This window comes from Schistocerca gregaria, chromosome 3 (assembly GCF_023897955.1).
Source record: "Schistocerca gregaria isolate iqSchGreg1 chromosome 3, iqSchGreg1.2, whole genome shotgun sequence".
Lineage (NCBI taxonomy): Eukaryota > Metazoa > Arthropoda > Insecta > Orthoptera > Acrididae > Schistocerca > Schistocerca gregaria.
The window spans coordinates 520,310,515-520,337,852 of NC_064922.1; the positions used below are offsets into that span (position 1 = coordinate 520,310,515).

Consider the following 27,338-nt stretch of genomic DNA (forward strand, 5'->3'; position numbering starts at 1 on the left):
CTCCTCATCTATCTGGAGTATAAGGTTTCTGAAAGATAACTCTCTGTAACATAATCGAAGTTTTATGTGGAATAATAGTCAATGCTGTATCGTACAGTCTTTCACATGTAAGCAGCACTAGAGACTGTACAACAGAGGGGGCTTTAATCAACAACAGCCCATTTCATATTTTTTTCCACTGCATCTACTGCTACAAATTTATGCTGTATTTGTTCTACAAAAAATAACAGCTTTGTGAAGCTGCTTTGCTCGCAGTTTTCTGGCTTGTTCCTCTTCCCACAGCCTAGGGAAAGCAGATGGGTTGTAGCTATCCACCCATCTATTTGTTGAGACTGTTGGATCAGTATGGCCATTGAGTGTAGTTTGATACATTTCATGTGCAACCTAATCTGATCAAATGCTCTCTCCATCAACGCCACCCAACCACAGAGAAGGTCATTTGGCAAAGCAGCTGTTGCCCAGAGTCCTGATGCTGCAACAAGACAGGTATCGGCTCCTTGCCATGTGTAGGGAGCTAGCGGATGAGGCATCAGAAGTGTGATTCCTGCCTTATTAGAGGTTCTATTGAGAGGATACATAATAACCCCACCACACTGGATTGGCTACTGAATTCGCTTTTAACTGCATATGTATCTACACAGTCATTGTGCACAGAGAATCTTCAATACTGGAGGCAGTAGGTGCTCTTTGAGGTGTTCTGTAATTGGACTACACTGTAGAAAAAATTTAGAAAAAGTAGGTCAAACACAAAACATCACCAAAAATTACTTCAGCCTAAAGGTGATGTAAGGTAAATGCTTAAAGATATAACCAAAAGAAAGTAGAACCCAGATACATAGCTAGGTCAACATCAAAGATTGCCACAACTGGGCAGAGAGTAAGAAAATGAAGGATAGTTGGAGATGGGAGATTGCAGGACAAGAAAGAAAGTAGGTGCTGGACCACACACTCACCATGTATGTACTAACAAAAGAATTGTGACCCCCAAGGGATGTACACCATTTGTATTATAGCAGATTTTATAGAGACATTGTCAAAGATCAAAACAGAAGCCTTGGAGTAATGTTAACAAACACTTCACACAACGAATAGAACGACACATTTTAATACAACTCAATTACTCCACCATAAAATTCTACATTTAATCATAAAATTATGTTGGTCTGAATTTAAAAGGTTTTATACATGTGTGATTAATGTGATACTTACCTTTTCTAAACGTATTCTGTCGCCTACGGCTGGTGGCCAATATCCTTCAACCAGAATTATATCTTCATCTGTTACTTTAAATTGCTTCCCACATAAATGAACAACAGCAAACAGACGGCCATGTTTTGATGTTTCAATCTGCTCATTTACCTTCGAGATTACATCTGTCATACATAACATAAAGCTAAATATAAGTGTTTTCAGATAATGTCAGCAGGGGGGGGGGGGGGGGGGGACACAGTTATAAGATTTTGATAAATTATAAACAAAAGAACAATTTGATGTGACTTTCAAACATATTTATACATCTGAAACTCTATTCAACAAAGATAAATATCTATGGCCACTGGATTAAAGTCATAGGAATTGCTTCACTGGCTATAAACTGATATTACTTTCTGTTCTACTTTCCAACAAATAAAATGGAATGTTTCAGAATTTAAGGAATTTCTGAAGGCTTCCCTACTTTTACACTGCTGGCCTGTTATATGAAAGTTTTATATGCATTCAGCACAAGAAAACAATATCTAAATACAACTTTAAAATATTTTTATTCCAAAACACCTTTCAGTTATGTAGGTGAAAGCACAGGCACTGAAGTTGGTAAAAGATATCATATAACAACCATAACAGTACAGTTACACATTTTTGGACTAATTCAGAGTACTACAGAGTACTATACAAGAGTGGAATACAATTACACATAGAAAATTAATTCTAGCTGCTCTGATCCAACAACTAATTTAGTAAGTAGCACCAGGCCCTAAATTTTCATACTGGGCTCAGAGCTGAGTCACATATAAGTATATTATTTTGCTTTTGATTCCACATTTCATAATTTTATGGAAAACAATGCAGGAAAAACCCTGTTAGGATACATGTAAACACACAGAATACTCAGTTTTCCTGTGCAATGTGAGACATAACTCTCAACCTCATTATGAAACCAGTGTTCAATCAGCTGCCACAAGTCTCAGTGCTCTTACCATCTGCTGAAGTGATTATTTTGTTAACATTTCTGCAGCTATGATGAATTTTCCTGTTGCTATGAGTGTGACACTAACTCACAAGATAAGAATTATCAGGATAGCAGGGCATTTGACACCGTGCCCTTTCACACGCAATGGTAATTACTCCAGGTAATTCATTTTTCCGAATTATTAGTTACCTTGGTAACTAGTTGGCTGTTTATCCTCCAGTGCTTTTACTGGATAGTAATGCTGTTATCTTGCTATCCACTATTTTCTTTACTAAACAATAGATATTAGAGAAAAAGTAATATGCCCATAAAGGGCCACAGCTAAATAATAAAAATACAATACAATACAATACAATACAATACAATAAGAAAATAATCCAGCAATCAAGCCTCATCTCCTCCAGGGCTGCACAGAGAGTAAGCTTGGCTGATCTACTTCTAACAAAGACAACCCCAAGAAAATAGCATACACAGCTGAAACATGTCTTTCCAGATCAGTCAGTGTACATTATAGAAAAGTTAAAAGAGGATGATTGCCACATAAAAAAACACCACTTAAATAACACTTAAATGTGTAGTTCTGAGAACATGATCTCCTGCAGCTCTGCCGAGTCTCAAATTACAGTACTGTTGAATAAATTGAGCTAGATAAAACAATGGACTTATATCAGGGCAGGCTAAGTTGTGCTCCCAGACAACAAGTTTGGTTAGTATAGTTCACCTACATCACTCTACACAGGAGTCAGTACAGCTCCTTCTACTAACCAAGCCACAATTAAGTTACTGCTATACTGCTGTAAATATAAGTCTCTTGTTGACGAATTCAAATGTAAATAGATCTATTTGGTAAAAACAACTGTGATACTGATACAAATGGTTACAAAAAATAACTATCTTCTTACCCTTCATATAACTTAACTTAGTTGAACAAATTATGTAGACTATCAAATAAACTATTTGCAATAACTCATATGTATTACAGAAAGTTACTTTTAACTGAGGCCCTGCTACCTTTTCAAAATGCTTTGCCAACATGTAAAGAATTCTTTTTTCTTTACTAAATCTAGTCCCAGGATTTTCCTGTTCTGTAGCCATATGAGTGTACAGCTGATCTAATTTTCATAGCTGTGGGAATTCTATTTAACATACATATGTATTTTGGGTATGTATACTCTGGAACTAAGTATTTTGTGATCAATACAGTACTACTTAAACAAGTGCAAAATACAATCTAATGGCTTTCTTTTGCTATAGCTAAACTTCTTTCAGCCCAGCACTTCCCCCCAAAAAGTAATTCATAGTGTAAGTGTGCACATAAAGTGGTTTAATATGCCACAAGCATACGCTATTTACCCTCACAATTCTTCTGCCTTCTTAGGTGATATCATGCTCTTCCTACCTTACTGCTGTACTTTACAGTGTGGGCATCCCAGCATTATTTACTACCCAGGTAAATGCCTAACAATGTCACAGGGTCCTTGAGTTCATTTGGTCTACTATCAACATTTGTAAAGGAAGAGATGATGTGGTCAGTTTTATTGTTTTTTAAGTCAATCTGTTTCCATGGAATTAGAAGCTAGCTTTTCCATCATCAAATTGATCATCTGTTCAAAAACTTACACATTATTGTGTGATGTGCTGAAAGTTGAGTTATCAACATATATCATAGCTTAATAAGGCAATAAATTGAACAGATTATTTACATACAGTAAACAAGAGAGATCCATGCACAGAGTCTTGTTCAGCTCCATAGATTTTACTTATGATATTGTTCTGAGTCTGTAATTTTGAGGTTGATTTCTGTCTCTCTTTTTTGTATACACCAAGACAATTTATGCTTTCAGGAACAACCTGTTCATAAGATGAAAATGTCTAACACATGTACCACCTTTTTTTTTACAATACAATTAGAGAAACCATAGCAATAAGTATGTTCTTAAACATAATGGAAAGTGTGTTCATTTCATTTTAGATTCATTTGCATGACTATTTTTAGATATTGGATCAATGGAAGTTAGTACAGAACCATGGCAAAGTTTAATCAAGTTTAATCAAGTTACATAAATTATCTTTATTTGGATCTTGGGTATAATGCTATTCACTGTGGCAATTTGAAAGTTGTTTCAATCATATTCTCTGTTCTTCTGCTGTGTTTGAGATTTGAATGGTTTCCATAAATTGCAGTGTCAGCAACAAATGCTCTAATAGCGCAGTGCTCTTTTCGTGTAAACTGTCACCTGCATGGAAAGTGAGCCAAAACACCATGATCCCACTCATGTTCCTGAACTGTAAGCACCTAATTATCACCACAAAAACCAGACACATTGAATATGTGACAGAAGAATGAGCTTTTCTTTGAAAGCAAATTCATGCAAGATAGAGAGACTTAACAGAAACTGATGAGCATCTTTTAGACATTTTCTATAAACTTAGTGACAGCATGCAGCAAGACAATTGAGATGAGATCAACAGCACCACTCGTAGGAGCATGCAGAACAAATACAATCATTGCACTAAGCCATGATGGAAAAAGTATGAAAGATGCAGAAAGCATATCGACAAGTCATCTCTTGACATGTAATGCAGAATGGTCAACCTGAGTGAATGACCACTGACCTCAAATTGTCTGTCCTTCAAAAAGGAGGGGATTTAACTAACATCTCCAGAACTTTATCCTTGGAGGATGTCACTGCTAACATCGAAGAGGGCAGCCAGACCTCTTCCTTGTGAAAAACTTTAGGAACTATGGATTGAAACCAACAGGATACTGCACTGAGCAACATCACCATCTTGCAGGCTGAAAGAAAGAAGAATAGTTACAAGCTATCAAGAGCCATAAGCCAACGAGAGCATATTGGTACTGCCTGCTGACATGAGAAACACAACTGATGTAATGAAGACCAAAGATTATGATCAGAGGACTATAAGACCCAATGGTGAACTGAAAGTTAAGTGTACACTTGATACAGCAGATCCCAGAGAAAAAAAAAGTTAGTTAATCAAGGCATCTTCTCACCAGGTGTCCTAAAATGGTGAAAAGAGGTCATTTTGACTGCACATAAAATACTTTCATATTTGACTTAAACAAGTACTTTTTTTAATGTTTGTTAACCCATATTTTGTTTCTAGTATTAACAGTTATTTACAATTATAAATAACAATTACTAATTTATTTGGACAACAACATATCATACAAATTTATTGTTGCTACTGCTGACAAGTTTCTTAACTATAGATTTTAATAAATTAACTGCTCATACAACCGTCTAGACACATGTAGATTATTTGGCCCATTTTACTCTCACATGTGTTTTACAAACAGCTCTGTTTTACTTTTCACACAAGTCATTTGAAGCTGCTAGACGCACTTAGCACAGGTGATTTTTGTTTTACATGCACATTTTCTGCACATGGCTTTGTGGCACTTTACACAGTTATTGCTGGTCTTGTTGCCTTTGCAGAGACTGGTTTGGCACTTACTTCGCTTTCTAGGTGATTTAAGTCCCATATCCTCTTCTTTTGCCTGATGTTCTTGCTCTTTCGTTCCCTTGAGTTCATTTGCCAGTTGAATAATGAACTTCTTCCTTTCCATTCCTGTTTGTTACTATGTTATAGATGAGCCAAGCATTTAAAGCTCCCATGTTGAGTATATTGTAGAAGACATGCATTGGCCATCTCCTAATCTCCTACATGCAACCTTCATAGTATATTTACGGGTCATCTGATCAACAATGTCCACCCCGAACTCTGTTGCACTGTAGAATGTTACGGTTTCAGTTTCCTTCCTTGTTTATTGCTTTTTCAGCATGCAGCGTACTCAAAAGAATGGTGTCTATATTCTTCTTTCCTTGGTATACAGTTCAGGTACAGTCTGTGTTGCCGCTATTGTGCAATATTGTGGTGGAGTGTATTTCAGCATTCGGCTTCCTTACTTCATTGGGGATTTTATGGCGGATCATGTTCATTGTACCAACTAATGAAGTTTTCTTTTCTTTGAGTTTTTTAACTAGTTGAGGAGATGTAAAGAAGTTGTCTGTGGTCACATTTCTTCCTTGATTTACAAATGGCTCTATGAGATGCAGAACAACGTACTCTCCATGTGGTTGTTACTCTCTATAGGCGTTGTTTGCGGAAGGAGACCAGACAGCAAGATCATCAGTCTCATTGGATTAGGGAAGGATGGGAAAGGAAGTCGGCCATGCCCTTTCAAAGGAACCATCCTGGCATTTGCCTGGAACAGTTTAGGGAAACCTTGGAAAACCTAAATCAGGAAGGCCGGATGCGGGATTCAACTGTCGTCCTCCCGAATGCAAGTTCAGTGTGCTAACCACTGCGCCACCTCGCTCGGTTCTCTCTGCATGTCAAGGTAAGGGAAAGCATTACATATACACCTTGTCATCACATCAACAACCAACCAGAATTTCAGATGACATTTGTCTGGTTTGTTGCACATGAACTGAGTAAACCTTCATCTTGCTTTGCTTGTTAGTAGTTGCTCGTCAATGGTTATATTTTCTCCAGAGTGGTAAGCGCAAATACTGATTTCATTGAACTTTCCCCAAATTTCAGATACAAGAGCGAATTTGTTGGCTGACAGGTGTTCAGCCCGGGTTGATTTTCATCAAAACGGTGAAATCTGAGAAGCTTCTGAAATCTGTCCCTTGGCATAATGTCCTTCATAAAAGCAGAACCCCAAGAATGTGACCAGAGATCATTCACAGACATAACTTTTGTGCGTAATATTCCCTGAACATACACGATGACTATCAGTTTCTCCAGTTCCTCAAGCGATACAGTCCAGTCATTGTTTTTTAGTACTTATTGAGTATCTGAATGTGTATATTTATTATTGAGACGCAGCATTGCTTCTTCAAAAATAAGGCAGAAGGCACCGACGACAGAGCTGTCTACTCGTTGGCAAGCATAAGCAGTGGGACCTCCTCTCTCCTTCAGAACATTCACAGCTGACCGCTTTCCAGAACATAAATAATTTACAATCTCCCAAATGGTTCCATCCCTTGCAATCATCTTTGTAGATGCTTCCAACTGTACCTGCTGTGGTGAAAGAGGTAATGATTGACGTAAATCAGCATCTGAATCCTCTTCCATTAATTGCCCCTCATTCACAGTGTCTTCATCTTCACTCGTGTTAGGTAAATAATCAACATCTTCATCAGTGAAGTTAATTTCCGATTCAACTTCAGAATTCTCTAAAAGACATAACACTTCATCACAAAGTCCACACTGACGATACATGTTCGAAAATGTGTTTCACAGACAAAGACTACCTGAGTGACACAACATAAGCTGTGGCGGACTGGAATGTACATGTGCCAAGTTGTAACAATGAGGAGCAACTGCTCTGTGTTACTGCTCACTGCTGCCACTGTATTGTTGAATAATTTACTTCTATTCAGAATAGAAATTACAGTGGGGTCAAATTGACCCCTACCGCCATTCTAGGTATTCTGAATGAAACAGTGAAGAAAACTAAAATATTTTGTAAATACTGAAACATCCCCCTCATGAACCATGGACCTTACCGTTGGTGGTGAGACTTGCACGCCTCAGTGATACAAATAGCCATACCATAGGTGCAAGCACAACAGAGGGATATCTGTTGAGAGGCCAGAGAAATGTGTGGTTCCTGAAGATGGGCAGCCATACCATAGGTGCAAGCACAACAGAGGGGTATCTGTTGAGAGGCCAGAGAAATGTGTGGTTCCTGAAGATGGGCAGCAATCTTTCCAGTAGTGGCAGAGGCAACAGTTTGGATGACTGACTGATCTGGCCTTGTAACATTAACCAAAATAGCCTTGCTGTGCTGATACTGCTAATGGCTGAAAGCAAGGGGAAACTACAGCCGTAATTTTTCCCGAGGGCATGTAGCTTTACTGTATGGTTAAATGATCATGGCGTCCTCTTGGGTAAAATATTCTGGAAGTAAAATAGCCCCCCATTCGGATCTCTGGGCGGGGACTACTCAGGAGGACATCATTTTCAGTAAAAACAAATCTGGCATTCTACAGACCGGAGTGTGGAATGTCAGATCTCTTAATTTGGTAGGTAGGTTAGACAATTTAAAAAGGGAAATGGATAGGTTAAAGTTAGACATAGTGGGAATTAATGAAGTTCAGTGCCAAGAGAAACAAGACTTCTGGTCAGGTGAATACAGGGTTATAAATACAAAATCAAATAGGGTTAATGCAAGAGTAGGTTTAATAACGAATAAAAGAAATAGGAGTGCGGGTAAGCTGCTACAAACACCATAGTGAACGCATCGTTGTAGCCAAGATAGAAACGAATCCCATGCCTACCACAGTAGTACAAGTTTATATGCCAATTAGTTGCGCAGATGACGAAGAGATTGAATAAATGTATCATTAGATAAAAGAAATCATTTAGATAGTTGAGGGAGATTAAAATTTAATAGTCATGGGTGACTGGAATTCGATAACAGGAAAAGGAAGAGAAGGAAAAGTAGTGGATACATAAGGAATGGGGGTAAGGAATGAAAGAGGAAGCCGCCTGGTAGAATTTTGCACAGAGAATAACTTAATCATAGGTAACACTTGGTTTAGGACTCATGAAAGAAGGTTGTATACATGGAAGAGGCCTGGACACATTGGAAGGTTTCATATAGATTATATAATGGTTAGACGAGATTTAGGAAACAGGTTTTAAATTGTAAGACATTTCCAGGAGCAGATGTGGACTGTGACCACAATCTATTGGTTACGAACTGTAGATTAAAACTGAAGAAACTGCAAAAAGGTGGGAATTTAAGGAGATGTGACCTGGATAAACTGAAAGAAGAAGAGGTTGTAGAGAGATTCAGAGAGAGCATTAGGAAACAATTGACAAGAATGGGGGAAAGAAATACAGTAGAAGAAGAATGGGTAGCTTTGAGATATGAAATAGTGAAGGCAGAGGATCAAGTAGATAAAAAGTTGAGGACTAGTAGAAATCCTTGGATAACAGAGGAGATATTGAATTCAATTGATAAAAGGAGAAAATATAAAGATGCAGTAAATGAAGCAGACAAAAAGAAATACACACATCTCAAACATGAGATCAACAGGAAGTGCTAAATAGCTAAGCAGGGATGGCTAGAGGACAAACATAAGAATTTAGAGGCATATATCACTAGGGGTAAGATAGATACTGCCTACAGGAAAATTAAAGTGATCTTTGGAGAAAAGAGAACCACTTGTATGAATATCAAGAGCTCAGATGGAAACCCAGTTCTAAGCAAAGAAGGGAAAGCAGAAAGGTGGAAGAAGTATATAGAGGGTCTATACATCGGTGATGTACTTGCGGGCAATATTATGGAAATGGAAGAGGACGTAGATGAAGATGAAATAGGAGATATGACACTGCGTTAAGAATTTGACAGATCATTGAAACACCTAAGTCAAAACAAGGCCCCAGGTGTAGACAACATTCCATTAGAACTACTGATAGCCTTGGGAGAGCCAGCCATGACAAAACTCTACCATCTGGTGAGCAAGATGTATGAGAGAGGTTAGATACCCTCAGACTTCAAGAAGAATATAATAATTCAAATCCCATGGAAAGCAGGTGTTGACAGATGTGTAAATTACCGAACTATCAGTTTAATATCACGGCTGCAAAATACTAACACAAATTCTTTTCAGAAGAATGGAAAAGCTGGTAGAAGCCGATCTCGGGGAAGATCAGTTTCGATTCCATAGAAAGGTTGGAACACTTGAGGCAATATTGACCCTAAGAATTGTCTTACAAGGTAGATTAAGGAAAGGCAAAGATACTTTTTTAGAATTTGTAGACTCAGAGAAAGCTTTTGCCAATGTTGACTGGAATACTCTCTTTCAAATTCTGACAGTGGCAGGGGTAAGATACAGGGAGCGATAGGCTATTTACAATTTGTACAGAAACCAGATGGCAGTTATAAGTCGAGGGGCTTGAAAGGGAAGTAGTGGTTAGGGAGGGAGTGAGATAGGGTGGTAGCATATCCCCGATGTTATTCAATTTGTATATTGAAGAAGCAGTAAAGGAAACAATAGAAAAAATTGGAGTAGGAATTAAAATCCATGGAGAAGAAATAAAAACCTTTAGGTTTGCTGATGACATTGTAATTCTGTCAGAGACAGCAAAGGACTTGAAAGAGCAGTTGAACAGAATGGACAGTGTCTTGAAAGGAGGATACAAGAGGAACATCATCAAATTAAATCACATGATGCTGAGGGAATTAGATTAGGAAATGAGACACTTAAAGTAGTAGATGAGTTTTGCTATTTGGGAAGCAAAATAACTGATGATGGTCAAAGTAGAAAGGATATAAAATATATTGCCAGACTTGGCAATGGCAAGGAAAGTGTTTCTGAAGAAGAGAAACTTGTTACCATCGAGTATAGATTTAAGTGTCTGGAAGTCTTTTCTGAAAGTATTTGTATGGAATGTAGCTATGTATGGAAGTGAAACATGGATGATAAATAGTCTAGACAAGATGAGAATAGAAGCTTTTGAAATGTGGTGCTACAGATGAATGCTGAAGATTAGATGGGTAGATCACGAAACTAATGAGGAGGTACTGAACAGAATTGGGGAGAAGAGGAATTTGTGGCTCAACTTGACTTGAAGAAGGGACTGGTTGGTATGACATGTTCTGAGGCATCAAGGGATCATCAACTTAGTATTGGAGGGCAGCGTGGAGGGTAAAAATCGTAGAGGGAGATCAAGAGATGAATACACTAAGCAGATTCAGAAGGATGTAGGTTGCAGCAGATACTTAGAGATGAAGAAGCTTGCACAGGATAGAGTAGCATGGAGAGCTGCATCAAACCCGTCTTTGGACTGAAGACCACAACAACAACAACAACAACAACAACAACAACAACTAAAACATCTTCAAATGAGGAGAACAAATTAGAAAAAGTCATATAATTTCATTAACAAAGTAAATAAATTGGATATAAGAATGAATGAAAAAATGCATGGCAGGGGTCATTCTGACTCCTTCTGCTGTTCTAGTGTTAAGACCAATTATATGTGCTCCTGGATGACTTAAGTACAAAAGGCCAAACACTTGGCCTCTGCTTCTGCTGCACATGGGAAAGACCAGCACACACATAAAGGATTGAAGAAAATTCCCTGACAAGCTGAAGAAACTAAAACTTATGCCAAATGACATCCTGGTCAGCATTAATGTTGTTTATTTGTTTATCAGAGTGCTACTCAATGAAATGCTGCAGTGTATCAGTTCCATTTTCCCATAGGATATCAACAAGCCCTTTCATGCATGTCTTATAACAAGCTACTTTATGTGGAATCACAATTTCTAAGAAAAGCTGGAAGGCATCACCATGGACAGTCCACTGATCCCAGTGGTTGTCAGTGTCTTTATAAAGATTTCAAAAGACAGGCACTGGACTTAGCACACTATAAACCTAAAATGTGGTACAGGTACAGCAATGACACGTTCAGGTGGATCCATGCTGAGGAACAGTTAGGTGACTTCCTAAGACATCTGAACAGTCTCCATGCCAACATAAAATTTACTGTGGAAGCAGAAAAGGACCAACAGCTACCCTTAATAGATGTGCCAGTTACAAGGAATGGTGGGAACCCGGGACACAAAAAGTACTGAAAACTGACCGATACTTGCAAGGCGAATGTATGAGCTGCAGTAGCTCAGACATGAGATGCAACACCTGGAATGCCATCTGACGGGCAATGTATACTCCACCAGTTGTGTAGGAAATGTCACAAATCTGGCACTTGGAAAAGTGACATGTTGGGAGAAGAAATGTCAGGAACAGCTTTTCTGCCATACATCCCCAAAATGATGGACAGAAGTGGCCATATACTGTGCAAACCAAACAAGAAAATCAAAGACTCTCTCAGATGAGCAACATGCAAAAGAGACCAACTCAACAATGTCGCGAACATACAGCATACTATGTACATGGGGAAAAGTCTATGCTGGAATGACTGGAAAATCCAGCAATGCTAGTATCAATGTACACAAAAGATGTTGCAGATTGGGACCAGTAGATAAATCAAACTTAGTGAAGCATGTACTGTGAGAGACTGACCATGATATGAATCTTCTTTTTATGGGAAAGAGTTGACACACTTGTTCAGGGAAGCCACAAAAGTTCACAAACAAGAAAATAGCTTCAACAAGAATGAAGAAAACCTCAAGCTAAACAGATCCTGGATTCTTGGACTGCAGCAAATGCCACTGCAACCAGCAACAGAGGGTGAACCTTTCAACAATACCAGCCATTCATGCTGGCGAACCTTCAGGAAAATCGTTAAACAAATGTCAGCTGAACAACCCGAGATGGAAGCCAATAAGAAGTAGGTCATTATGACCAATGCCCAATGTGAATTTGAATGTTGTCTGGTGGTGCTGCAGGAACACATGTGGCAAGGAAAGCATATGAGCGGGTCAGAGATGAATGAGGAATCATCCTAGTGACAATATTGGTCACACATGGGGAACTCTGCTGATATAAGCGAATTTGGCATAGGCCAGATTGTTACATATTACCCGGCACCTAGGAACAAGCATTTTGGAAGCTGCGAAGCTGGTCTGTTGTATGAATGCTACCAATGTAAATGTCTGTGGAAAGTGATTGAAGGGCAGTGAAACCACAAGCAGGCAACGAGGTGTCGGACGTCCACGCCTCATCACAGAATGGAGAGGTCAGAGACTTACTCCCTGTGTAAAATAGGTTATGCGGGCAAACCACTGCTTGAAACATGCACTATGCAGTGGGCGAAGGATGATGGAAGCAGTATTATGCTATGAGGGACACCTGCCTGGGCTTCATGAGACTTCTGGTATTTATCTCAGGCATGAAGACAGGATCATACCATGGTCACAAAATTCACCTGATCTGACTCGGTGGTACATATCTGGAGTGCTATTGGCCACCAGTTCTGCACCTACAAACCACTAATTCTGCACACATACCTACAGAAACCTACCAAGTACTTGTCGAATTCATGCTATGCAGAATAGCAGCTGTATTGAGTTCCAAAGGAGGAGGAACACAGTCAGTAAGCAATTAACATACTGTTTTGGTTTATCAATGTCGTTTATAAATGGAATGTCGTCCGCCCCTAGTAGCTGAGTGGTCAGTGTGACAGAATGTCAATCCTATGGGCCTGGGTTCAATTCCCGACTGGGTCGGAGATTTTAACCACTCAGGGACTGGGTGTTGTCCTAATCATCATCCTTTCATCCCCATCGACGCGCAGGTCGCTGAAGTGGCGTCAACTCGAAATACCTACACCAGGCAAACGGTCTACCTGACGGAAGGCCCCAGCCACACGACATTATACTATAATGGAATGTCCAACCTGACGTGTCAAAACCCGAGCTGAAATTTTTTGTGAAACAGATGCACTGCCAAATTTAAGCTGCTAAGACACAGTGCACATATTTTATAAAATCTGTTGAAGTTACTCATTTCTGTTGCATGAAGAACCACTTATGACAAGACAGCAGTTTGTAAAATCCTTCCAGCCTATGCGTGACCGGCCATGAGAAGAGAGCATAGTGCCGCTTAGTGCTAATATCCGGAGTAACACAAGCAAATTTGAAGCACCTAAACCATACAAAACATGCCACGCATCATTAATGTTTTGAGTAAGAGGCAGTTCGCATCAACAGCTAAATTGTTGCATACATAATTCTTACAAAGGTGACCAAAAGAGGAAAATAAATCGAGGAAATATTTGATGTTATATTACAGATGACTTGTATCAATCTCGGCTTTAAGTTACTGAAATGAGTATTTCTTACACACACATCATTTTATAATAATTCTGCAGCACAGTTCTTATAATGATTTTTGAATAATGTACATTTTATAATAATAAACTTTATTGAGCACAAGTTGTGCATATTAAGATACATTGTTTAACATAGAGGTCTATGATTGATTTCAGACGGTTTCTACACATTAGTACATGGTATCGGTCACAATGTTTTCCACAGAGTTCACATATGCATATAGAGTGTGGGTCGTGGTATGTCTTCACCCTGCAGATTATGTTATGGCAGCCATGGAATTTATGAAGTGTCTCAGCTCCTGGTTTGTGCCAGTCCATGTTCTGTTCATCATGACCTCTGAAGAGTAGAACTCTGGCCATATCTCCTTCTTTTCTTCTCCCTCTCTAGCCACAGTTTCTTCCAGTTGTCTGTGTAAGGTAAGTTGAATTTCCATCTCAGGTCCTCTGCTACAAATGTTTCTCTCGCGAGTTCATACACTAGTCTTGACTTGGTGTACTTGGAAATTGCGAGTGCTCCCTTTGGGAATCTGGCTTTCACTTTTTCCATTCATAGTAGGTCTCCATAGCTTAGCTTTCCCAATGTTATCTCTATTCCATATGTTAGAATAGGAACGATTGTGGCTTCAAAAAGGGCAATGGCTGTATCCAGGGATAGTTTGGTTAGTGACTTGATGTCATAGATGGCTTTGGTTGCGGCTCCTGTTCATTGTATTGTGTTCTGTTGTCTGAACCATTACGCCCAGATATTTGAAGCTGTTCGTAGTTTGTAGAGGTTCTTGTTTGAGATATATTTTGTACTTCATGGATAGGCATCCTCCTTTCCTGAAGACCATGTGTATAGTCTTTTCTGTGTTTATCTGCAGTCTGTTGTGTTCAGCCCATGTTCCACAAGCATTTACTCCTTTCCGTAGTTCATTTGCATCATGTGATCCAACCACCATGTCGTCTGCATGTATATAAAGATCTTGAGGGACGGAGCTAAAGTTCTTATTGCCAGGACCACGTTGTGTGTGGCTACATTGAAAAGAAGGGGAGTAAGGGAGTCTCCTTGTAACACTCCATTTGTCTGTGTAATTTCTTGAGAGGTTGTTACATTGTCTGATATTATGATGGTGTTTTCGCTCAGGATGTTGTGTGTTAAGACACTTAGTTCCTAGTTTTGTTCCACCATCTGTTCTAGTTTGGCGCATGTTATGGTGCTGTTAAGATTGTCAAATGCCTTTGTGAAATCGACAAGAACTGTGTGGAATTTTCCTTTCAGGAGTCTTATTTTGTCCTCTGTGTTATCTATGAGGTTTCCGATTGTGTGTGGGATGCTTTGGCCTTTCCTGAATCCAAATTGTTCCTCTGGGATCTTGTTACTGATTTCTTCTGTTAGTCTTATATTCATTAGGCTTGTCAGTATTTCGAGGATGTTGTTCTCTAGTGCAAATTCCCTGGTGCAAGTTTGGGTCATGTGGTTCTCCTTTCTCCTTGTACAGCATTCTGACAGTCGAGGTTCTTCATCGCTTCGGGATTCGTCCTGTGTGCAGACTAAGTTCATCACGTCTGTGATTGCTGGAATTAAAACCTCTGGGGCTGCCTGGATGTGTTCATTGAATATCCCATCCGCCTCTGCTGCCTTCTTATTCTCCAGAGTTGATATAGTGTTTCTAATTTCCTCTGCCGTGAATCTTCTGATGTCTTTGTATTGTCTTGTTGTTTCATGAGCTTCGTTGACTCTTGGTTGATTTAAGATGTTGGTGAAGTGGTCCTCCCAGACTGGCATACCTCTTTTCCCCATTTTGTGAGACTGTTGTGGCTTTAGGGCTATGTAGGGATTTTCTTTTGCTTCTTCCACCATTCTTCTAGCCTCAAGTTCTGTGAAACTGTCTCGTTTTTTCAATAGGACGATCTTGTATTCTTTACTGAGTCTGCTATATGTGATCAGGTCGTCTTGTTTTTGTGTGCGTTTGGCCACATGGAGAGCTAATAAGACTCTCTTCTCTCTGTGTAGCACTGTTGATCGAACCATCTCTTTGCATTTCTCTCACTGGTTGTGGTGGTTGCAGCTTTATTTATGTCTCCTAGTGCTGTTGCTGCAGCATCTAGGCCTTTTCCTGTATTTTGTTTTCAAAGACGGTAAGCTTGTCTACATTTTCGCATATTTTATTCTTGACTATCTTTCTGGAGGTTCTTCTTGTGTGCTTTGTTTTCTGTTGTGTGCATTTAGGTTCTTTGATTTTGAAGGTAGTTGTCACTGGACAGTGTGTCTTTATTGGTGTCTCTGCAATGGAATACATAACCTTGTGGTCCGTTATTTCGAGATTGTTGCTTTTGTAAAGGATTATGTCTATGGTGCTGTTACTGTTGTGTGTGAAGTAGGTACTGTTTTTTTCTCTTGTTAACCAGTGTGAATCCCTCTTCAGCTATCATCTGAAGTAGTTCCCTCCTTCTGCAATCATGCTTATCTAGTCTGCAGTTTACATCTCCTGCTATAATAATACGTTTTCCCGGAGCTGTCTTTTCTAGAGCAGTCATCACAATTGCTACGATGTCCTAAATTGGGGTCAGGGGTGCATTTTAGTAACCATGTTAAAATTCCTTGTTTATTCCCTATAGTCATCAATAAAGAGAAGTATCACCTGAATGATGAAAACAAACATTTTTCATACACCAAGGACATATAACAAAAGCAAAATTAACACTCTCAGGCACGTTACAGTAAATACTAGTTTTATTTAGACAAAATTGCAGTGGAGCGAGACATTGTCCTGGCTGTTGCTCCACTTATCGTACTGCATACTGAGCATACTTAAAACAATTTGTAAAATGTGGCAATGTAGAATGATAATGCACAAATGACTGAAATTTAAGAATTCTGTTCTCCAGATTAATCTCAAATGACACGGAGCTACTGGAAACTACACTGTCCAAAAATTTGCTTCAAAATACTTTCCACAGTCGAAAAACTTCTTTATTGTGTGTTGGATTGGTTGTTCTGGCTGAAATCTGAATTGTATCAATAGTGTTTTCATCATCCTCCAGAGAAAGAGAGGCATCGTTATGTCCAGGCCAAGCGTCCAGTTAAGCAATGAATTAATTTCTCCAACTAGTTAGAAGCTGTTTGGAATGAAATGTGAAAAATTCTTCTTTCGTATTTTCCCAGGTTTTGATAGGTTGATTATAAGATTTTTTCCCACTAAACAGTCCTGTTTTTATTTTTGGTGCTAATACACCTTAACACCCCTGGAGATAGATCTACAGCTGCGGAACCAGTAATCCTTTCATACTTATCACTGTCATTGTTGTATATGAATGTGCCACTGCGTTAATCAACTGCACAAAAGATTCTGTATTTTTTTCACCTCGAAATGATAAAGTGCAGTTTGCTCAAGGTTCTTTCAAGAAATCTGACTAATTAGCATCAGAAACACCCAATATGGGGATGACAGCAAGCTTCTTCTTCACATCAGCTACGAATTAATGGCATTCCTCTACACTTTTACTTGAAGTAAAATTTGTTGTTTTTGTGACTTCCTATACTGTATGATTTCTTGAATCTGCTTAACCATGTCAGAGGAGACTTGAAATCAGCAATGTGCATCTCAATTATCAATTTGGAGGGTCTAGTCTCATAGATCTTCATCAGTAATAGTGCTGTGCCTCTCACGAGCAGCTCTACATGGTTCATATCTGAAGAAAACTCCTGTAAGAAACTGTTGTTCATATTATTTATTCTAGTTGTTTATTAATGAAAGTGGTGGTGGTGGTGGTTAGTGTTTAACGTCCCGCCGACAACGAGGTCATTAGAGACGGAGCGCAAGCTCGGGTTAGGGAAGGATTGGGAAGGAAATCGGCCGTGCCCTTTCAAAGGAACCATCCCGGCATTTTCCTGAAGGTAACGGGACTTTATGGCCAGCCTGTCCAGTAAATCTTTAGGGCAGCTTTTCTTCCACAGTTTTACAAGTTCAAGTTTTGTGAGTATTTGTTACTTTGTTTAAGTCTTTAATCCTTTTATACAATCAGGTCAGATTTTTCGAAGCAAAATCACGTTTACACACTGCTTAACATAAGCATTAAACACAGTGATTATTAATCCAGTATTATCTCCACTGTTGACACTTACACTACCATAAAGCAACTGGTAATAATTATGGATATCAAATGAGTTGTAAATTTCAGCGAACAGTAACTGTGGACAATTTGTTTTAGAGAAACTATCAATGAAAACTGAAATTCAGTTTGCAAATTACATTCACACCAAATTGTGTTATCTGTTTACTGATGTGCCCTCAATCAAGGATATGAGAATGCCATGTCCACTACAGTTGCGGTAGGGGTGTGCGATTCTCCAGCCACCTGGTGAGTTCCAAACTTGGCAATTTTAAACTTTTTTTAAATACTTGTAGTGCACCTAATCAGCTAAAATTTTGACAGGGTCTTTCTTTTGGTGTATTCTTCCTACATAAAAAATTTCAGGGCATGTTTTGACATGTTGCATTGCACCATTCCCTTATTAGACAGATAAGGCATGAACTTCAGAAATAAAAATAAACATACAGTTTTGCTCCTTTGTCAAAGTGTTAGACACAATATTATGAGGTATGAACTGTAATTTTTTCTGTCAATCTCCCTCTGGTCCTGTTCCTGATGAGTGCATCTTATTCCTATGAATATTCTGTAATATACTTTATAACAATAATCAAAATTCTTGGAAGAAAAATAAATAAAATAAGGAAAAGGTAACGACTTATCTTTAGAGAACCAGTGCGTGGCTCAAGGAAACATGTAACAGAAATAGTTACCACCTGCTTTCAAGCACAGTGGTGTGTGTGTGTGTGTGTGTGTGTGTGTGTGTGTGTGTGTGTGTGTGTGTGTGTGGACTCATGCAGGAGACAGGTTTTAGACTAGATTTAAAATTTGCTTTCCTACGTATGAGATATTTTATGTTATTGGGTCAATGATAAATGATTTTTGTTGCTGTATGTTGAACTCCTTTCTAACAGGTAGCTTTAATAAAGGTAACAAAAGTTATTTTTTCCTCTAATACTGTAGGTGTGGATCTTGCTGTTCTTCTCAAATTGAGATAGATTATTTATGACTAATTTCATTAGCGAATACAAAATATTGTGACCACGCAGTTAAATGTATGGCTCCTTGAAGAGATATCAACGTAACATCCCTGGATGAACACCTATTCTTACTGCTCACTTTGCACACTCAACACTTTCTAAGTGGCTAGTTACCCCAGAAAATTCTCTCTAACGACATTTCTGAGTGGAAATATGCAGAATATGTCAAGAGGCTGATATGTTTGTTTCCCAGATTAGAAATTATATGGTGAGCTAAAGTAGATGAACATAATTGTTTGAGACGCTCAGTAATATGCTTTTCCAGTTCAAGTTTTATCACATGTACACAAAAAATTTGGAGCATTCTACCCTACTTCTGCCTCCTGCTCATGTGTTACATCAATTACAGGTGTGACTATTTGTTGTACAGAATTGGTAGTTTTTTTTTTGTTTTTTTTTTTAATTTTAGTGAAGGTCCATTTACAGAAAGCCACTTAATAATTCTTTGGAAAATATCACTTACTAACTCTTCTGTTGCTTTCCTTCTAATGGGATTTGTTATGACACTAGTATTGTTTGTGAGAAGTACCAGTTTTTCTTGCTGAATGTTAAGTGGAATGTCAGTTATATATACAAGGAATAGGACTGGGCCCAAAATTGACTCCCTTTATGATTTTACCCCAGTCACTAAATTTTCTACCTTTACAACACTGTCTGAATTGAAACTTCCTGGCAGATTAAAACTGTGTGCCCGACCGAGACTCGAACTCGGGACCTTTGCCTTTCGCGGGCAAGTGCTCTACCATCTGAGCTACCGAAGCACAACTCACGCCCAGTACTCACAGCTTTACTTCTGCCAGTATCCCTCTCCTACCTTCCAAACTTTACAGAAGCTCTCCTGCGAAACTTGCAGAACTAGCACTCCTGAAAGAAAGGATATTGCGGAGACATGGCTTAGCCACAGCCTGGGGGATGTTTCCAGAATGAGATTTTCACTCTGCAGCGGAGTGTGCGCTGATATGAAACTTCCTGGCAGATTAAAACTGTGTGCCCGACTGAGACTCGAACTCGGGACCTTTGCCTTTCGCGGGCAAGTGCTCTACCATCTGAGCTACCGAAGCACGACTCACGCCTGGTACTCACAGCTTTACTTCTGCCAGTATCCGTCTCCTACCTTTTGTAAGAGAGTAACATGATCTGCAGAATCAAATTCCTTGGAACAGTCACAAGAAATACCAAATTGTGATATTTTATTATTTAAAGCTTGTACTCTTTGATGAGTGAATGTATAAATAGCATTCTCAGTCAAGTACCCCTTCTGGAAACCAAGCTGCGTTATACTTAAGCAAATTATTTCTACGTAAGTGTAAGACTGCTCGAGTACAATACTTTTTTGAATATTTTGGAAAAATATGTCAGTAAGGACGTAGGGTGAGCGACACTGCTTATTAAGGGGAGCCAGAATGATGAAAATGGCAAAATTAACATTTTTTGGGTTTTTTCATTACAAAATTATTAGGAGTTTTTTGGTTAAAACAATCAAGTTTCACTCTTCTAAGTGTATTCTAAGTGTGTTTTTTATCGTTTCAAAGCTGATGTGCTGCGCTCCGTAAATGGCCATAGTGAGTTGGTGTGTTATCTCTGACGGTATCGCTCGCAGTCTTTAGGCAGCGTTTCTTGGCGGAATTCACCAGTGTTTTGTTTTCCAACATTATAGGCCTTGATCTCTGTGACAGGTGTATGTTCATATCTGCAAACAAAAATGGCATGCTGTGTTTGTTGACTTATGAAGTTTGCTATGTGTTTGTTGCTTGGCTCAGCAATTTTGCACATTTGATGAATTTTCATCATATCTGTGTGACATATTTGGTTTGTGGATATAAATTTGCCACATTTCAGCAATCGAGTGTATAAGAAAAGATGCAATGAGTGGAAGAAGAAATCATTTGTTGCGTCAAAGGGAGATGTTGTTCCGTCTGGTTCACCAAACACTCCAAATCTGTGTGAGAAAACTTTTTCCAGTAAGAAACTTTTTGACAGCAAAGAAATTGAAAATTACGAAAGTGACAGTAATGATATTAATTAAATAATTAACATTTCCTTGATGTCTAATATTTTAAAACATAATGTATTATGCCAAGTTTGCCAAGAAAGAGGACTCAAATTGAACATAATTTCACACATTGGATTGGCATGTAAAATGTTATTGAAGAGTGACAAATTTGGTGGAGAGGTTTCATTTTATAATTCTAATAGTATTTCTCATAGTGTTAACAGTGGGAAGAAGGTGTATGGCATAAATATTAGGCTGTTGTATGGTTTGAGTTGGACACAAAAGGGCAGTGTTACAGGGACAATGTTATGTGGAATTATGAACTTGCCAAAACCACCAACCAAGTTTAGATTATCGGTGGGATCTCCTGCTAAAGATGTTGCACAACCAACAATGAAGAAAGCAGTTGAAGAGGCTGTGACTGATAATGAAAATTGTAGAGACTTAACCATTGCTTTAGATGAATCACAGCAACTTAGAGGTCATAAAACTTTAAATGGAGTCATGACAGCTATCAGTGGAGACAGTTGCAATGTTACTGATGATGCTATTCTCTCCAAACATTGTAGATGTAAGGGCAATACGAAGAAGCAACATAATGAAGGTTGTGAAGCAATTTTCATGGCACAAGTGGAGGGATGGAAGTAGAGGGAGTGAAAAGAATTTTTTCCATATCAGAGGAGTGGTATGTACGATATACTAACTATCTAGGGGATAGTGATCCTAAGGGATACAAAACTGTGAAGGAACTCAAACCTTATTGCAATGAAATTCACATTAAAAAACAGGAATGCACTGGACATGTGCAGAAGTGCATAGGGGCTTGCCTGTGCAAACTGAAGCAGACATTAGTATTCCAGAGGCTTAGTGATGGTAAGACCCTTGGAGGAAGATGGAGATTGACAGATGAAACAATTGACAGATTGCAGAGGTATTATGGTTGTGGAATTAGGCAAAATACAGGAAGCACCTAGCATATGAGGAAAGCAGTATGGGCATTATTTTTTCATATTACATCAACAAATGAGCACCCACAACATGCAGTATGTCCAACAGGTGATGACTCAAAGTGTAAGTACCAATCAGTTTGCCAAATGCTGTAACTGATGTAATTAAGCTCATATTCAGAGATTTGTCACAGCCAAATTTATTGGAAGAGTGCCTACTTGGGAAACCACAAAGTCCCAATGAAAGTGAACAATTTAATTTGGATTAGGATTCCAAAAACAGGGCTTGTACAGATAAAAGCATTGCACTTTGGAATGTATGATGCAGTTGCAACATACAAAGCTGGAAACATAAAATGTGATGTGCTGAAAGGTTTAGGTTTCCAACCAGGGCACAACACCATTTCCACAATGCACCTAATTGATGATGTAAGACTAAGAGGTGCAGCAAGAAGAGACAAAAGTCTGCAACATGCAGCAAACAGGAAGAAGAGACCTGTGAAAAGAAAACTAACACTAGAAACAGAAGAGGATGCTGATGATCCATCATAAAGAGCACGAGTGTATTAAAAAACATTGGGAGCCAATTCCAGCAAGTTTCAAATGTTTATACTTAAGGAATATTTTCTCAAAAACTACTAACAGTAGAGGGCTCAAAATTATACAAAATATTGTTTACTTCATTTCCTTCATTGTCACAACAAATTGTAAAAAAGATTCTGTGTAATTACGAAGTTATAGAAGAAAAGATGCAAAGTTTTAGAGAAAAAACTGGCAACATTAAAAAAATTGTAAAACAAAAACCAGTAAATATTTCTTAACATGACATTATAACTTTGTAGAGAAAAACTCATTGAAAATATTGTCCAAATTTCAGAGTCATATGTCTAATGGTTAAAGAAAAAATGTTCATTGTATTTGCTGAAATTAACATTGAGGAAATAGAACATTCTGGCTCCCCCTGTTGGAACAACTTTTCGGAATTCTGTTAGGAATTCCATCAATACCACATTAATCCCAGTACTGGCTGAAGTCTCTGAGAGCATCATGTGTAAACAAATTTATGAGCACCTAGAACCAGACAGGATGTTACGTACATCACAGTTTGGTTACGAAAGACAGATCATGCATGCATGCTGTCGAGCTCTTAGAGATATTTTATCAGCATTCGAGGACCGTGCTCGAACACAGTTAACCTACTGTGATCCAAGTACAATCTTCAACTGTGTTGAGAACCATGTTTTGCTCTGCAAACTACAACACTATAGAATTTGTGGCAAAACTCTGAAACTAATGAAATCTTACCTCAATAAAAGAAAGCAGGCACTGAGTTCAGGAGGTCAGTTATCAAACACACTTGAGGTTCAACATGGAGTGCCACAGGGACCAAAATTAGATACCCTTCTATTCCTAGTAGAAATAAATGACTTACTGGATAATATAGATGTAAAGACACGCATACCCAGATGATACTGCTTATCTGTCTGTAAACTATGTATCTGAAAACCTTGTCAAAAGAAGCAAATTGGTGAAAGAAATAGCACCACCCTGGTTCAGTGCAAATGGTTACTATTAAGTGTAAATAAGATGCAGAATATGTGGTTCAGTTTAGCCAAGACTGCAAAAATGAAGAACAAAATGTAACATTTTGAGACATTACACTTGATGACAAATTAATGTCTAACTCCCTTGTAGAGCAAGTAACAGATTTTCAAGAGCAATAAACTTGTAAAGTGACTATTGTCATGTGTCACTTTCAAACATGTAAGGATAGCCTAGGTAAGGTTAGTGTTGTTTAACGTCCCATCGACAACGAGGTCATTAGAGACGGAGCCAAGCTCAGGTTAGGGAAGGATGGGGAAGGAAATCGGCCGTGCCCTTTCAAAGGAACCATCCCGGCATTTGCCTGAAACGATTTAGGGAAATCACGGAAAACCTAAATCAGGATGGCCGGAGACGGGATTGAACCGCCGTCCTCCCGAATGCAAGTCCAGTTTGCTAACCACTGCGTCACCTCGCTCGGTAAAGGACAGCCTATTTTACCTTTTTTCACTCTACTTTAAAATACAGATTAATATTCTGAAGAAATAGCAAAAAATATATGAAATTCTTGTAATTCCGAAGGAGGCAACTATGGTAATGGCAAGAACAATTGGTAAAAATCACTGCAAGTCTTCATTCACAAAGTATAAGATTTTAATTGCAGTTACTATACATATTCAAGAAAGTGTTAATTACATAATCACTGAACAACCAGATTTAAGTGTAACTAATCAAAAACATGATTATAATACAATGACAATTACTATTCTGCTCTTACCATGAAACAGACTAGCAAAAACAAAAAACAGTCATACCTATACAGCAATCCAAATATATAAAAAAAAACTTTGTAAAGACTGCACTGCTTCTTGCTGGGTAACCCATTTTATTCTTTAGAAGAATTTTTAGAAATGTCAAATACAACAATGTAAATGTGTATTTTGTAATATTAATAACTAAAGGTACTGACAAAGTATACCGTATATACAGATGCTGAAGAACTAATAAAGAATATGAACCCAAACTATCACTTCTTAGAAATTTTATAATTCAGTGAAGGTTGTTTGTGCTGCCTCTAGCTGTTTAAAGTTTTGTGGAATGACATTTTTAGTATATTTTCTTGCTTCTCAAAATGAACCGCTTAATCATATTTTTGCTACTGCACTTAGAAAGTAATTGGTAGAAGTACTTGCAACTTGTGAATTATCAGTCACAACATTGTCATTTAACTTTTGGCTGTCCTGTCTCTCATTTGACAATATCCCATACAGTTTTAATCATATTATCAGCATGATTAATTTTAGTCAGGGCATTTTAATGACTTCTCTTAAAATAATATTGTAGTTTGCACCAAATGTCAGATCCTGACTTGCTCTGTCCTTTTAGTTAGCTATGACTGTTCATAATTGACCTTCTGGATAACTTTTTAGGAAAGCAAATTTCAAATATCAATACAAATTTACTATGTAATAAATTGAATTTGATTTTAGCCCCTTTTTCTACATCTACTTCATCCCACACCACCCCTTTTAGCTTATTCTTAAAACAATGTATTCTGTTCTCATTAACAGGCCTCTCTGCTTTGTATGAACCTCTCTCAGGACTGTAAGATGCTATACTGTTTATTTCCATTAATTGCGCATCATGATAAGATAGTCCATCAACCACTGAGTCCAGATTAATTGTTTCAGCCCGAGCACTGTCTATAAAAATGTCATCAATCAGTTTTCTACTATCTTCCTGCACATGAGTTGGAAAATTGACTAGTGAAATTATATCAAAACACCCACATAATGATTCTAGTTCACTTTTCCTGTCTGTATCGTTTAAGAAAACTACATTGAAATATCCACAAACTACTAACTGTTTCTCCCTGTCTGACAAATATCTGAATAATGCATCTAGATTTCTCATAAATAGCTGAAGGTTTTCTGGGGGGGGGGGGGGGGGGGGATCTGCAGCCTTTTACAATTATCAGAGAAGTATTCTGCAGTAACGACCCACAAGCACATGATTCTAGGTTCTGATTAACACAACAAATATTTGTTTCAATATTTTTTTTAACTTTGTGTCCAACTTTTACATAATTTGCAACTCCTCCTTTTTCCATGTTAATTCTACACAAAATGATGCTACTCTGTAAACCTTGATATTTAACTTCTCCATCCTTGTGGTTATCTGGTGTTCAGAGAGGCACAGACCATGATCATTTCAGAAGTTTCCACAACTTCAAGGCTTACAAGAAAGTTCTTGCTTTACAACCCCCTCATGTTCCAATGACACAAATTTATTATTTTTTTCTGGAAATTGTTACATAATGATCCTATTTGCTCTAGTTTCCTTCAATATTGCCAGTCTGTAACCTGGCTCCACCCCAAAAAATGTGCCCCTATGACTCCAGTTATCACAGGGATTTTGTTTTGTGAGCTTGCAGCCCCCACCCCCCAATTGCAGTTTCTGCAAGATGCTCAGCTAATCTTCCATTCTCCCTCCTACTCAGGTGCAGACCATGATTTGAGCATCCCAATCTCCCTTTTGCAGCAACAGACACAGATCTCATATGAGACTTTGTCTCAGTCAGAAGCAATATGATCAGCTCTCGTTAAAAAGGCTGTTAGTGCTCTACATCAAAATCTCTGCACAATGCCCCATGTTCACTGTCACTTATTGCACATATCATTCAAATATACAACATATGCAAGTACTGAAGTGATAATCTCACCTCTTGTTAATTTATTTTCTGCTTCTGTAGAATCGGCAACAACTTCTTGCTTTATTTCTGATGGCTGTGTAAGTGCCCTTGCCCTAGCATCAGAAGATGAAAATTTGACTGTTGTTGAACCTGGAAAATTATTCCAAAAAAAAAAAAAAAAAAAAAAAATGCTGTAGAGAACAAGAATAAATTTTACACAGTACAAATACCAAAAGCAAATCAAACCACTGTCCAAAAACACTTAGAACCATTATGAACTCCTGCTCCATTACTACAACATACTGTAATACAAACTATAGTTTTTGTTATTGGTATAACAAGAATTATAATTATTGTCTTGAAATCTCATTCATTCATTTCACCAACATGCAACCAAACTTAGGTCAAGTGGAGCATTCGACACAGTGCGCCAGTTTTGACTGATGACATAATGATGTTAAGGCATATGACATCACATTTTGATGGTGCATTTGAAAGTTGGCTTTTGAAGTAGGTGTTGTTTGATGTGGCATTCCCTTTTGGTAAATTTCCATTTCTGGAAAACTGATGGGCACAATGTATCTGTAATTTGCATTAGGAGATTTCTGTATTATTGCCATGGATTCGACTTTACAATATAGTAGCTGAATGTTGAAATAGGAAATACATGTCAATATGATACCATTTTTGCAAAAGTAAGGGGCACTGTCCGGTATGTTGACCTGGCAAGACTGAAAAACAACCAGAAGCACAGACTTTGATGACAGCCGCTATGTGGAACTGCTGCAACCTGTGAGCGCTGCCATCGCTGCCGCAAGAACACGCCTGTCATCGCACCTATCAGCACTCACACTGGCCCCCTAAAACCAGCTGCTCAGCACCTCAGTAGTCAGTCATGATTTCTTGCACAGTTATATTAATAATGCTATACATCATTGTCTATGTTCTGAATTCACTAAACCTCAGCCTTCAGTCTTATTTTATTTATTGGACTTATTACTCTCCCATGCCTTCTCCACTGCTTGTTGTTCCCTAGTTGATTTTTTCCACCTATTTACTCTTGGCAACTGGGTGT

The 27,338-nt window shown here is 38.3% G+C and overlaps 1 protein-coding gene across 1 annotated transcript in view; it reads right to left on the reverse strand.

Annotated features, from left to right (window-relative positions):
- The window catches only part of LOC126354112 (39S ribosomal protein L21, mitochondrial), a 34,128-nt gene that overhangs the window by 4,061 nt on the left and 2,729 nt on the right, over window positions 1-27,338 (reverse strand). Inside the window, exons 2-3 of the mRNA XM_050003505.1 lie at window positions 26,294-26,413; window positions 1,210-1,373 (exon numbers count right to left, since the gene is read on the reverse strand). Coding sequence (XP_049859462.1) covers window positions 1,210-1,373; window positions 26,294-26,413 — 284 coding nt within the window. The remainder of the gene's footprint in view (window positions 1-1,209; window positions 1,374-26,293; window positions 26,414-27,338) is intronic.